At 40.4% G+C, this 14,082-nt stretch overlaps 1 protein-coding gene across 2 annotated transcripts in view; it reads left to right on the forward strand.

The window, feature by feature from the left end:
• grb10b (growth factor receptor-bound protein 10b) overlaps window positions 1-4,826 on the forward strand; it is an 81,195-nt gene extending 76,369 nt beyond the window's left edge. For both annotated transcript variants that reach the window (XM_037536957.1, XM_017700824.2), the window contains exon 17: window positions 133-4,826. In XM_037536957.1, coding sequence (XP_037392854.1) covers window positions 133-279 — 147 coding nt within the window. In that variant the 3' untranslated portion in view covers window positions 280-4,826. The remainder of the gene's footprint in view (window positions 1-132) is intronic.
• Window positions 4,827-14,082: the final 9,256 nt, after the last annotated feature.

Genomic DNA, 14,082 nt, shown 5'->3' on the forward strand with positions numbered 1-14,082 from the left:
CACCCATTATTAAATATTCCATAAAACACCATTACAGTGTTAGAATGATGTAATGTAGAATTTGTTACAGCAAAGCTTAATTTGGTTGCCTGTTTGCTCAATTTATTTTGTCATTTGTTGTGGTGTCTCCAGTGTGAAGAGGATGGTCAGGTGTTCTTCAGCCTTGATGATGGCACCACCAAATTCACAGACCTGATCCAATTAGTGGAGTTTTACCAGCTCAACAGAGGAGTCTTGCCTTGCAGACTCAAGCACCCCTGCACTACTGTGGCCTTATGACCCCCCCAGACTGGACTTTGCCTAAAGACAAGCCCACTGCTCTCTGAGAATCAGACAATATTTCAATGGTTTAGTGCTGTGCAGAGCTGCGTAGAGACTGGCTGTCCTCAGACGAGTACACTGCAGGTGTTCCTCTGTGCTTTAGAGAAGACCACAAGTGCAAACAGGACCATGATGATTCTCACATCTTGGTTGCCAACAAGCCTTCATCCACTGGTAAATTGGGGTGCAGTCTGTAAATGTTCTCTGTGTGGTTTCTCCATCATAGTTATCGGGAGCTCCTATGCACTTGTCCTGTTAAAGATAATCAGGAGGGCTGTTGTTTTGGAAGGTGTCCAGAATCTGGAGTTGATGGAAGGTGGGCTGATTTACATCTAGTTTGCAACTTTGATTTTGTTTTGCATTCATGAACAGGGAACAGCTGAGCTATAACTATAACTAATTTGAAACCCAAGCTGCATTTGGTCCTCCTCTCTTTGTAAACACCCATTATTGCTAAGAGCTGGATTGATTTCTGGGGATGAGTTCTGAAGTGAGCACAGAACTGTGAAAGAGACCCTAGTTATACCCTTACCTGCCCCACCTTTCTCCATGTGAATCAGAAGAATGTTTCCTCCCTGACAGCACCCTTAAATTTGTTTTCTGAACATTTTCTTACCAATACTTCTCTTTGATACTGTTTCCCTTTTTTGATTCCATGTCAGTACTGAGGCGGTTGGCCTCAACTGATGCCCCAAAGCGTTCCATCACCCTTCGTTCCATCATGAGACTCTAAAGCACCTTCTGCCATCTGTATGAGGATATGCCATCTGCCACTACAGAGATGACATTGGTTACTCCACTGACATCAGTATCGCTGTCACCACCACCGTTAGGAAGGACATCTTTATAGCAAAGTGTAGCTCAGTGGAGAAATGACCACTATGTCCACCCCCCACCCTCCAACATGCTAACTATGGGAAGTTCTGTTGCACGTGATGGAATCTGTCTGTTAGGGGCACCACCAAGAGATGGGGAAACCACCTGAACTGCTTCCACTTTTAGGTTGGACAACCATGGTCCGTTTGATGGCCATTTCTCCTTTCCGTGTCTTGAGAGATTGTCATTAGCGACAGTGCACTGTGAAGCCCAGTGGCTTGGTGGGGGTTTAATTTTCTATTCTGCCTTGTTGAATGGCAGCAGTAAATACAGACAGATTTGTAAAGATATTTTTAATTGTAACGCTTGACTTTACAGAAGAGCCATCTTTTTAGCATTTGCTTATAATGTATTAAGCTAGATAGAGAAGGCCTAGCCACCATGTCTACGAGCTCACCTGAGTGACCATTATTACACAGATAAAATGCAAATGATGCAATCATTTTTAAATATTGTTTCCATGAATCTATTTATTTATCTGGATTTAAATGATTACTTGAAATTTAGTGAATTTCTCAGCGCTGTTCAATACTGTTCTTCCACATTTTCACAACTTTATTGAGCCTCATGTGTTATTTATTTTATTTTATTTTTTATTTTTGGTAAACTAACCCTGCTTTCTTGAATTCATCATGACTTTTCTCCATCATCTACTGTAGTATTGTACTACTCCCTTGTCTCCTTTATTTTTCGCTGACTCAACCACAGATACCACCACAGTTCCTTTTGCGCAGTGATTTTATTCTCTCTTCAAAAGAGAAGAAAGGAAATGCATTTTATTTTTTAGTAGGGAGTCATTAATGATCAACACATGATGCCGGATGGTCTCAGTATTTCACTAGAGATAACGAGACTTGGATATGATTACATTAATGGAAGAACAGAAAGAGGTTCACTGAGAGACAGAGGAGTTTGTTAGCAGTGTCGTACACTTGAGCTAATTTCTCAGTGCAAAAAAAGGTTTGCTCAGGAAACATGCAATCAGTACACGGTTTCTTTTCTGTGCTGAGGATTGTAGATGGTCAGCAGTTGTGTTGCGTCATGGTGTCTTTCTTTGGGCAAAAGAGAAGAAGCAAGGACAGGCCTTCTCAATGTCAATGACCTGTATTAGCACTTTGTTTTTCAGACATTTGGTAAGTCACTAAAAAAAAAAAAAATCACCTGGTTAATCAACACTCAAGTACCATAACTGTATTAAATATCTTACTGAAGAATAGTTTTCTCGTAGGTTTGGAGTTGGTCTGGGAGAAGCAGTATTGCTACTAAAACAGCACCATGAGCCAGTTGTTGCAATGCAAAGTTTGTCCCTTCTTGTAAATGATGCACAACGATGGCATTCCAAGGAATAAACTGGCACTGAAGTAATTGTTCACACATTAGTCAGTGGTCACTTTCTTGGTGCTTTTTCCCCCTCCAAGCATCAGTTTAACCCAAATGAATAAATTTGTGGTTCTTCTGATGAGACAAAGAACTTGGATCTGCAATTGAAGTGCATGTGGTCTGGCACAACCCATCATAGCAGAAGAGCACAGATCATGGTCATCAAGTGCAGAGATCCCAGACCAATTTAGTTTAGTGCCAGTGGTATAATTATTGTTCATCTATAAAAAGGTGACCAATGACAGGTTTCAATTACAAACACTTTGTCAGTTATATGAGCATTTTTGTAATTGTTATGTGCCATCACTGTTTTCATTCCCAGAACCTTAATTAAAATGTTCAGAAGCATCTTATTGTTCAAAGATTGAGCTCAGATTCATGCGGAATTCAATGCTTGTTCTACCCTTTGATTTATCATGTAATATACATCCAGTAGTAAACACATGGCTATATATAACCATAAGAAGGTTCATAGATATGACACTGTATTTTAGGTTTCTGATCACTATGTTCTACAGTTATTTTTTTCATGATCACATACAAAATGAAGAAACTTGACTGTGCTTTTTTTTGTACTTGGTTATGTGTAAATATTGTGTTTATTTTATGTTTCTTGTTATGTCAAATGACCTTAAAGAATGCTTATGTTTAAATTAAGCTGGGTAGCTTTCTCTGAGGAGAAAGTCTTGTGGTCAGAGGTCACTATTAAGCTAATTTTTTTTATTTTATTTTTTTTAATCACTGAATACACTTACAACAAAAATGCTAAACGAACTTAGCCCTTGCGGGATCCTCGTTATAGTGTTTTGTTTTCACAGATCAGAAGCTACACTTTAGTCTTTACATACTGTCCTGTTGTTCAGATGAGCTGGTGACAATTTACATGTGAACTGTTTTGAGGGTGTATTTAGTGTATACCAAAATCTCTCTGCCAGTTATTTTGTGTTTTATTTCATTTTTGAAAAGCAATTCTACCATGTATGGAAATTGAAATGGTGGAGGACATGAAGTTTCATCTTTGTTTTGGCCCTATTGTTTTCCAGCATGTGCTTCTTTCCACCCACACCCCTTCCCCAAAAACACACTCACATACACTCACATCTATGTTTCAGACTCAGATCTAGGATCATCTTCAGCCTTTTGAGTCCTGATTAATACAGTGACCTGGATGAAGGCAGAGCTGCCCCTATGTCAGCAGTCTTAAGGCCATGGCACGCTGACTCTGCATTCTCCAAGAAATGGCAACATTATAATGTTGGCAGGTGGCTTTACTGACGAGCCAAATTAACCTGTGTGAATGGAAACATTCTAGAACAGTGTGAAAATGGAGAGCATTCTAGCATAAGGTGAATGGGCAGAGCCTGCTAGAACAGTATGAACGAGGGAGAGCTTTTTTTTTGTTTTGTTTTTTTGGAACAGAACATGTAGAACATCCAGTGTGAATTGGGGGAACAGTCCCTCTTATTCTTACTGTCTTCACACTGTCTAGAACACTGAATTCAGGAGAAAATTATAGAGCAGGATAAATAAGGGAGAGCATTCTAGAACAGTGGGAACAGGAAAAACTTCAGAGTGTTAACTGAGAAGAATGTTTTAAAACTGTAAACTAAGGAGAATGTTCTGAGACCATAAACTGCAAGAATGTTCAAAAATCAGTGAACTGGCAAGAACGTTCTAAAGCAATGTAAAGTGAGAAGAACATTCTGTGACTGTACTGGGGTAAATGTTCTCGAACAGTCTGAATGGGGGAGAGCCATTATTTGGGTTTATTGGGAGAGTGTTGAGTCCTTGTGCTGTGGGCTTTAGTGTTGAAATATAACGTAGGCCCGCAGAGGCATTCATGAAGATCTTGGGAGCAGGAGTGGTCATCTGGTCATCTCACAGTCCAGATGAGTATACGCTGGGGAGCTTTCCAGATAAAGCCTTCTTGCTCTTTAGTGCTGACCGACGACACATGACCGGCCCACAACGCATAGCCCCTCACCTAGGTATGACAGCTCATGTGCTTTGCAACTCATGTCACAATGCAAAATAGAGCGAATAAGTATATTTGTCTTTCAGGGAATGCAGAAAAAAAAGCTTTTCCTCTTTGGAAGATCCTGTATTGAAAATGTGCTTTTTTTGGTTCTGTAAATAGCTGAATGGCTTACAAATCCTAATTGTAACCTTTTCAGGTATTTTTGTACAAATAAGGGACTGCTATATTCTGTTTATTGTAATTAGAATAAAACATTAATACATTGCTATAACTCAGGCTGTGCTGATGTTATGTTGGCAGTTTAACCAGTGCTAGATATGAAAACATCACAGATGAATACAGCTGTGTATTATTCCTTCACTCAGGGTACTGTAACTGTAAATGACTAGTTTGTCGCGCCTCCAATTTATGAGTTCCAGTTCAATGCTGGAATACCATTTAATAGTAATCTGATCTAATGGTCTTTAATGTTGTCCTAGTTTTGCCTTATGGGTAAAGGTGGCTGTCTGGGCTGCATTAAGAGAATCTACTCTTCTAGGAAGGTTTAACACTACGTGTTTCATCAGTGCTGTGAGGATTTGATTGTGCTTAGCCATAAGAGCACTAGTGAGGTCAGGTATAGTGGTATGCACAAGTTTGGGCATCTCTGGTCAAAATTTCTATTTCTGTGAATAGTTATATTGAAGATGAACTGATCTCTAAAAGACATGTCAAAACATTCTTTTCAACATTTTAAGCAAGGTCAGTGTATTTTTTGTTTTGTTTTGTAAAATTTTACAGAGAAAAAAAGCATCATGCAAAAGTTTGGGCACCCCAAGATATAACTTTAACCAAGGTCTTAGACCTTAATTAGCTTGTTAGGACTATGGCCTGTTCATTGGTAGGAAAGGTCACTTGATGCAGAAGTTCCTTAAACAGCCTGACTCCTCAAACCTTGTCCCAATAATCAGCAGCCATGGGCTCCTCTAAGCAGCTGCCTTACTCTCTGAGAATTAAAAGAACTGATGCCCACAAAGCAGGAGAAGGCTAATAAATAGAAAGCAAAGAATGTTCAGGTGGCCATGCCCTCAGTTAATAATGTAATTAAGAAATGGCAGTAAAACATTTATTTTAATGTTATAAGGTGCTTTAACTGGATAAAATAGTTACTGGATATTTGGGGGTGGTGGATCATTCTCACACTGACATGCTGGTATGAGTGGATCAGAGACAGCAATGCTGCTGGAGTTTTTTTTAAACAGCTCGTTGTCACTGCTAGACTGAGAATCAATCAAAAACATCCAGCCAACACTGTCCTGTGATAAAGGACTAGATGATGACCAACACAAGCTGCAGCAAAAGATGAGTTACTGTCTCTCACTTCACATCTACAAGATGTACCAACATGGTAGGAGTGTCTAATAGAGTGGACAGTGAGTGGACAGAGACTGTCCTGATCCACTCGAACCAGCACAACACAAGCTAACACACCACCAACATGTCAGTGTTACTGTAGTGCTGAGAATGATCCACCCAAATAATACCTGCTGTGTGGTAGTCCTGTTAGGCTCCTGACCATTAAAAGAACAGGGTGTTGGGGTGGCTAGTAAAATATGCAGAGAAACAGATGAACTACAGTCTAATTGTAGAACTACAAAATGCACCGATAAGGTTAAGAGGAGCTGATCAAAATGACAATTAGTGTAGAAACAAGGAGGTGGTTTTAATGTTACGGCTTTTTATACCAAGATCAAAGGGTCAATCTCCAAAAATGTTGGTGAACATCTTTGGTGAAGGTTTTATCAATATCTTATCAATAACAAATGGAGACCTTTTGACAAATTCTCACACATCCACTTCGCTCTTGTATGACAAAAAGCCCCTTATAGGTACACTGGGCCTCATTATGGTTTGCAGATCAAAGGGTTAATTAACCTTTGCAAATTAAATCACTTTACAAATACAACTATATCAGATATTTCTACATTACTCATGTATTTTTGACATCTATGTCGACAATATTTACAATGTTCTACAAAGCTCAATATGAAATGAAGCATGTATCATGTTTAAGGGCTACTCAACAAATATGGCAAACAAAGGCCTTTTGATAAACCGACTTCTCTTCCTGGTTTTCTGTTTTGTTCCCCATTTTTTAATTTTAAAGAACACCGAATAAAGTTTTATATAAAAGATGCTTGCTTTAAGGTGTGTGCCAATCTTGACTCTCTAAATGTGAAAGAAAAAGGCCTCTCTATATTACAGACAGCATTTGCAGAAGGCCAGTGACCGCAGATCTAAGATCACGTATTGTAATAAGAGATGTTCAGTTCGGTGCACAAGTCATTTACAACTTTTACAAGTCAAGAGGCTTTCATTGTCATTCCATCTATGCTCAAGTACACAGTGGAGTGAAATTACGTTCATCCAAGGAACAACATGGTGTAACATGAAACAAAATAGGCAGTATAAAGTGCAATGTGCAGACGTAAGTATGCAAAAAAAAAAAAAAAAAAGACTAGAAACAATATGATAAGTTCAATAAATAAATAAAACAAACAAGCACGACAGTGCAGCACCGGAACAGCATTCATTTCTGAGCATTGATGTAGGGTTGTGAAATAAGGCGCAAAGATTATTTATTATGCTATGATCCGTGAATACGTGAACACGGTAAGATATACACGGTACTTGAGTAAACAAAGTGTTAACACTGTATTAGCAGCAAGTTCCAAAAGAGCATCAAAAGAGGAGAGTGAGTGAGTGTACAATGGGTGTGTGAGGGGGTGCTTTCAGTCATTGTGAGTTAAAAAACCTGACTGCTTGAGGAACAAATGGCACGGATGCTCCGGTACCCTTTGCCAGACAGAAGCTGTGAGAAAAGTCAGTGTGATGCAGCTGCTCAGGATGCTCTCCACAGTCCCCCTGTAGAACACGGTGAGGATGGGAGGGGGGGGAGATGAGCCTTCTTCAGTCTCCGCAGGAAGTAGAGGAGCTGGGCTGGGCTCTCTTGGCTATGGAGTTGGTGTTGAGGGACCAGGTGAGGTTCTCTGTGATGTGGACACTGAGGAACTTGGTGCTCCTGACAATTTGCACAGCAGAGCCGGTGATGTTCAGTGGGTGGTGGTCACCTCACACTCTTCGGAATTCAACAACCATCTCCTTAGTTTTGTCTACATTCAGAGACAGGTTGTTGGCTCAAGGTGGTTGGTTGCAAGGTGCTTTGCTCAAACATGGCTGATTTATTTCAGCAGTTGCAGAGGATCTATTATGCTTTTCTGTTTTTCCCCCTCTTTCTTTTAGTGTATTATGTGGCTTTTCGTGCAGGTAGATCGTCTGAAAAGTTACAAAGCTCAAAGTACACGCTTAAGGGGAGAAACCACTTTTCTCAGCTCTCTGTAACACCTTGTTGGACTTCCAACACTCTTCATGTGTTTCTAGATGATGCAATCCCTTAACAGTCCTTACTGCCTGCCTACTGACAAGCTTGACACACCCTCACAAAATGCACAGCAGATACCGGAGGTCGTGAAGCGTTTGTTCAGTTCTGTAGCTATGTCGAGAAGACAGGAGCGGAACACGCTCTGTTACGTAAAGACAGGGTAGCTCTAACCAGAGAGTAAACAGAGATCTACAATATGAGAAAAATGTGTTCTCAGAACATTCAAGCATGGAAATCTGCTCTAACAGACCGCAAGCAGACTCTCACCAGACTGTGCTGGGCATCTGCCCTCCAGGACCTGTTTACCACCCCTGCTGTAGGTGAACGCAATGTAGATATACAGGCTATAAAGTCACCTCTCGTCTGCCATTGGTGCTCATCTACTATGTTGCCACTAGATGGCAGCCGTCATCTTTTGCAGAGGAGACTCATCAGCACAAAATGTGTCGACCGGTGATGAAAATGTATTTGTCTCCATAAAAGTATCAGCAAAGAAAGATGAGCACTCCTTCTGATCACATTTCACAAATCTCGCTACTAGCTCTAACCAGTACCTTAGTGCTGCCTGTGATGTGGGTGAACTGGTTTGTTCCTGTTGAAGTGGTCCCAGTGTGCTGAACTGAGACCCCGAACAGACAGAGTTCTCCAAGGCTCAATTTTGGGCCTTTTATTATTTAACCTAATATTTAAATTGCCTTACGAAAGTATTCAACCCCAATGAAAGTTATCAGCATTTTCTGGAGTATACATTCTTACAAGCTACATGTGTATTGTAAACTCATGCGTTAATAAAAACTATTACATAAGACATTTATAAGAGTATTCAAACACCACACATGGCTTAGATTTGTTATTTTAACAAAAAAGCCTTAGAGTACCTTGGAATTTTGAGATAAATGAACAACAAATAAGGTAACAGAACAAAATTGCATTTTGTTAACTTATTTAAAAGTTCAATGAAATCTGAAGTATAAGGCAGTCAGGCTAAAGATATTTTGTATTCTCTTTATAATTTATGCATTCTTATAACCTTCTGTAACGCATTCTTCAGTCTTCATTTGAACACCTTTCATTCAGGTTCACAGCCTGATCAGTGATTCTTAAACAGAGTGATTTCTTATGATGGGGTATAAGTCATCTCTTGTAATCAAATTTTGAATCTTTTCAAAATAGAATATTTTACTTATATATCTCTTACACCTTATAACCGTTCTCTGGCCTGTGTTTCTCTGTGGGGTCTGTGACATGTCCCTTGAGAAGGATGCTGTGACGTATTTAAAATATTTCTCATACATAGCTCACATGTATGACATTTTTCCCCCCTTCTGTGTCTTAGACTTCTGCATATTTTTTTCTGATCATCAAATTACTTTTAATATTAGACAAAGGTAACCCAAGTAAACATAAAATGCTGCATTTAAATGACAATTTCATTTATTGGAGGAAAAATGCCTGCCTCTGTGAAAGTATCCCCCTTAGCTACTATTCAACTGACTATTTGGTTTCATTAGCCACACCCAGACATGATTACTACAAACCTGCTGAATCTAAAGATCACTCAGACAGAAACTGTAGGGCAATGTGAAGCAGCTAGAAGGTCTCAAAAAGGTCTCAAAAACATGATAATGTTCTAAAGAGATTCAAATACAGATGCAAAACAAGGTCATTGAGATTGACCAGTCTGGAAAGGGTTACAAAGCCATGGCTAAGGACTCCAGAAAACCATAGTAAGAGCCACTATCGAAAAATGGAGTAAACTTTGAACCTTGTTGAAACTTCCCAGGAGCAGCCGGTCTGTGAATATTTCACCAAGAGTGTATCGACAACTCATCCAGACTGATGGGTCCAAGGTGGAACTTGGAAGACATAGGTCCAATTACATCTGGCATAAAGCCAACACCGTTTGTCATATATATCATACCATCAATCACACATAGTGTGATGGTCTGGGGCTGCTTCTGCAGGACCTGGACCACAGAAAATCCTGAAGGAGAATGTCCTCCCATCAGTTTGTGCCCTAAAGCTCAAGTGCAGCTGAGTTATGAAGTATCGCAATGATCTGAAGCACGCATGTCCACCTCTGAATGGCTTGAAAAGAAAAAAATTAAGTTTTTTGAGTGGGCGAGTCAAAGTCCTGACTCGAATCCCTTTGAGATGCCGTGGCAAGACCTAAAATGGACAGTTCATGCTCGACAACCCTCCAACATAGCCAAATTAAAACAATTCTGCAAAGAAATTTGGGGAAACTCCAAGGCCTGACTGAGAGCACATCTTGCTGATGTCATTAGATGCACAAGACCAGCTTTGTTGAATGGATCTCACCAATGACACGGTTTAGACAGCTTTGTGAGCTCTAAGCTATAGATGATTATCAGGTCTGTATCAAGCCTGATCAAAGCAGTTATACCTTTTTGCAACTAATAAGTAAAAGAAAGCAGACTATCTAATATATATATATATATATATATATATATATATATATATATATATATATATATATATATATATATATATATATATATATATATACATACATACATACATACATACATACACACACACACACACTGCTCAAAAAAATAAAGGGAACACTTAAACAACACAATATAACTCCAAGTAAATCAAACTTCTGTGAAGTCAAACTGTCCACTTAGGAAGCAACACTGACTGACAGTCAATTTCACAGCTGTTGTGCAAATGGAAGAGACAACAGGTGGAAATTATTGGCAATTAGTAAGACACACTCAATAAAGGAGTGGTTCTGCAGGTGGGGACCTCAGTAGCTTTCTGGCTGATGTTTTAGTCACTTTTGAATGTTGGTGGTGCTTTCACACTCGTGGTAGCATGAGACGGACTCTAAAACCCACACAAGTGGCTCAGGTAGTGCAGCTCATCCAGGATGGCACATCAATGTGAGCTGTGGCAAGAAGGTTTGCTGTGTCTGTCAGCGTAGTGTCCAGAGGCTGGAGGCGCTAGCAGGAAACAGGCCAGTACACCAGGAGACGTGGAGGAGGCCGTAGGAGGGTAACAACCCAGCAGCAGGTCCGCTACCTCCGCCTTTGTGCAAGGAGGAACAGGAGGAGCACTGCCAGAGCCCTGCAAAATGACCTCCAGCAGGGCAAAAATGTGCATGTGTCTGCACAAACGGTTAGAAACCAACTCCATGAGGATGGTATGAGGGCCCGACGTCCACAGATGGGGGTTGTGCTCACAGCCCAACACCGTGCAGGACGCTTGGCATTTGCCAAAGAACACCAGGATTGGCAAATTCGTCACTGGCGCCCTGTGCTCTTCACAGATGAAAGCAGGTTCACACTGAGCACATGTGACAGACGTGACAGAGTCTGGAGACGCCGTGGAGAGCGATCTGCTGCCTGCAACATCCTTCAGCATGGCCGGTTTGGCAGTGGGTCAGTAATGGTGTGGGGTGGCATTTCTTTGGAGGGCCGCACAGCCCACCATGTGCTCGCCAGAGGTAGCCTGACTGCCATTAGGTACCGAGATGAGATCCTCAGACCCCTTGTGAGACCATATGCTGGTGTGGTTGGCCCTGGGTTCGTCCTAATGCAGGACATTGCTAGACCTCATGTGGCTGGAGTGTGTCAGTAGTTCCTGCAAGATGAAGGCATTGAAGCTATGGACTGGCCCACCCGTTCCCCAGACCTGAATCTGATTGAGCACATCTGGGACATCATGTCTCGCTCCATCCACCAACGCCACGTTGCACCACAGACTGTCCAGGAGTTGGTGGATGCTTTAGTCCAGGTCTGGGAGGAGATCCCTCAGGAGACCATCCGCCACCTCATCAGGAGCATGCCCAGGTTTTGTAGGGAGGTCATACAGGCACGTGGAGGCCACACACACACACACACACACACACACACACACACACACACACACACACACACACACACACACACACACTACTGAGATTCATTTTGACTTGTTTTAAGGACATTGCATGCATCTATCTATCTATCTATCTATCTATCTATCTATCTATCTATCTATCTATCTATCTATCTATCTATCTCTATATATATATAGAACATAGCAAGAAGCCTCACAGAGAAACAAAGGCCAAAGTTGTAAGAAATATATTCTTAAGAAAAATATTCTATATTCAAAAGACTCAAATTTGATCACGGGTGATAATCTACATCCATTCACTTCACATGAAAAACAAACAAACAAAAAAAAAATCCCAGTTCATGTACCTGGTACCATATTAAGCATAAGTCATGAAAAATCTTGTTTTCCCATAATCATCTCTCAAAGTGTACAACTTTTACCTGCTTCTAAAGCTGCTTCTGAGATTTGATTACATCACTGTGCACCAGCAGACAGGGAAAATAACATTAACCAACAACATCATGTTTCACCTCCCACTCCCACACATCATTGAATGAAAACACTCTGCGATCCCTGCCTGATACCATGTTTCACTTACAAATACATTACAGTACAGAAGGATGTTGCGTTATGGTTTCCAGCAGCCACAAAGATACATATGTTGTATATATGACCATTTAGAATGAAAATCACACATTTTATAAACGAGGCCAAAGGATTTTCATTATGTACTCACAACCTTGTATGGCTATATTAACCAAGTTAAAATTTTTGACTTGTGCAGATTAAAATCTGTTCAAAAAGGTGCTTTGGCCAAAATGGTCAGTTATTCTTTTTTTTCTTTTACTACTATATTTTTAAATGAGGAGATTAGTTTGGTTGCACTGTTTAGTAACTTTCAAAATAGTATTAAAAACCAACAAGAAAAAGAATAGTGATAAAATCATGATCCTGCAAAAAAAAAATGTAATTGTGAAATTATATTTTTGCCATATCACCCACCCTTCGGGTCTAATCAAAGGTGCAGAACCATTTGCAATCACACGCAAATCAGACTACAGACTTAGACAAGCACAATACCCACAGAAACCAGAAAACTGTGGAAGGTATCAGACGTGTGTTTGACTGACTATTAAAAGCAGGGGTAATTGTTCCCTGACCTGATTCACCAGTCTGAACACCAATTTTCCTGGTAAAAAAAAAATGTAAAAAAAATGGCAAGAAAACCTCCTTAACCCAATGAATGGAGGTTTGTACAAGAGCTGCAGGCAGTGAATTCGGCCGTGGTTCAAAGAGCCACAGACAAATCGATACACAAATCTGAGTCAAGTTCCTGAGGCCAATGGTTTTTGGTAGTCGATCTGGCCAAAGCATTCTTTGATGTTTCCCTCCATAAAGACAGCCAATTTTAGTTCACCTTTATGCTCGACAGGTAACCATATACATTTACTCGGCTATGACAAAGATATTGTGAAAGCCACACAATTTATAATCTGACCTAGACTTACTATCCTTAAAGCCTGGAACCGCACTTTGGCAGTATGTGAATGATTTGATGATCTGTGCGCCAACTGGAGAACAGTGTGAGCAAGACACTGTGGCATTGTTGCAACACCTCACTAAAGAGGGCTACAAAGCTAGGCTTTCTAAACTGCAGTTCACCCACCAATCAGTCAGGTTCCTAGGACATGACATCTCAGCAGAAGGGAAGAAACTATCTACTATAAAGACTTTCTGCCATTCAAAACATTCCAAAGCCTAGTACCGAGAAACAGGTACTCTCATTTTTAGGCATGTGCTCATATTGTAGAACATTCATTCCAAATGCTTCCCTCCTAGAGGTAGCAATTACAGAGATGGCGCATGCTCCAAATCTCACAGCTTCCTCAAAAGGTCCAGTGGATCCCAGAAACTGACGAAGCATTTGGAAAACATAAGGGTATGCAGACCACTTCTACATAGGTCTACCTGACCCAACCAAGCTGTCTTTACAAACCATGGATGAGAAAAATTGGTGTATGCTCTCTGTACTGTTACAGACACATGGGGACCGGCTGAGCCCAGTGGCGTATTTCTCTAGCAAATTAAATCCAGTAGCAGCTAAGGCGGTGCCATATGCAGTCTCGATGTTTCTCACAGAACAGAAAGTGTCACATAATAATAATAATAATACTTTAAAAATAAATAATTCTTTATTTTTATATAGCACTTTATCAAGGACCCAAAGACGCTTACAATTCAAAGTACATAGATA

This window comes from Pygocentrus nattereri, chromosome 3 (assembly GCF_015220715.1).
Source record: "Pygocentrus nattereri isolate fPygNat1 chromosome 3, fPygNat1.pri, whole genome shotgun sequence".
Lineage (NCBI taxonomy): Eukaryota > Metazoa > Chordata > Actinopteri > Characiformes > Serrasalmidae > Pygocentrus > Pygocentrus nattereri.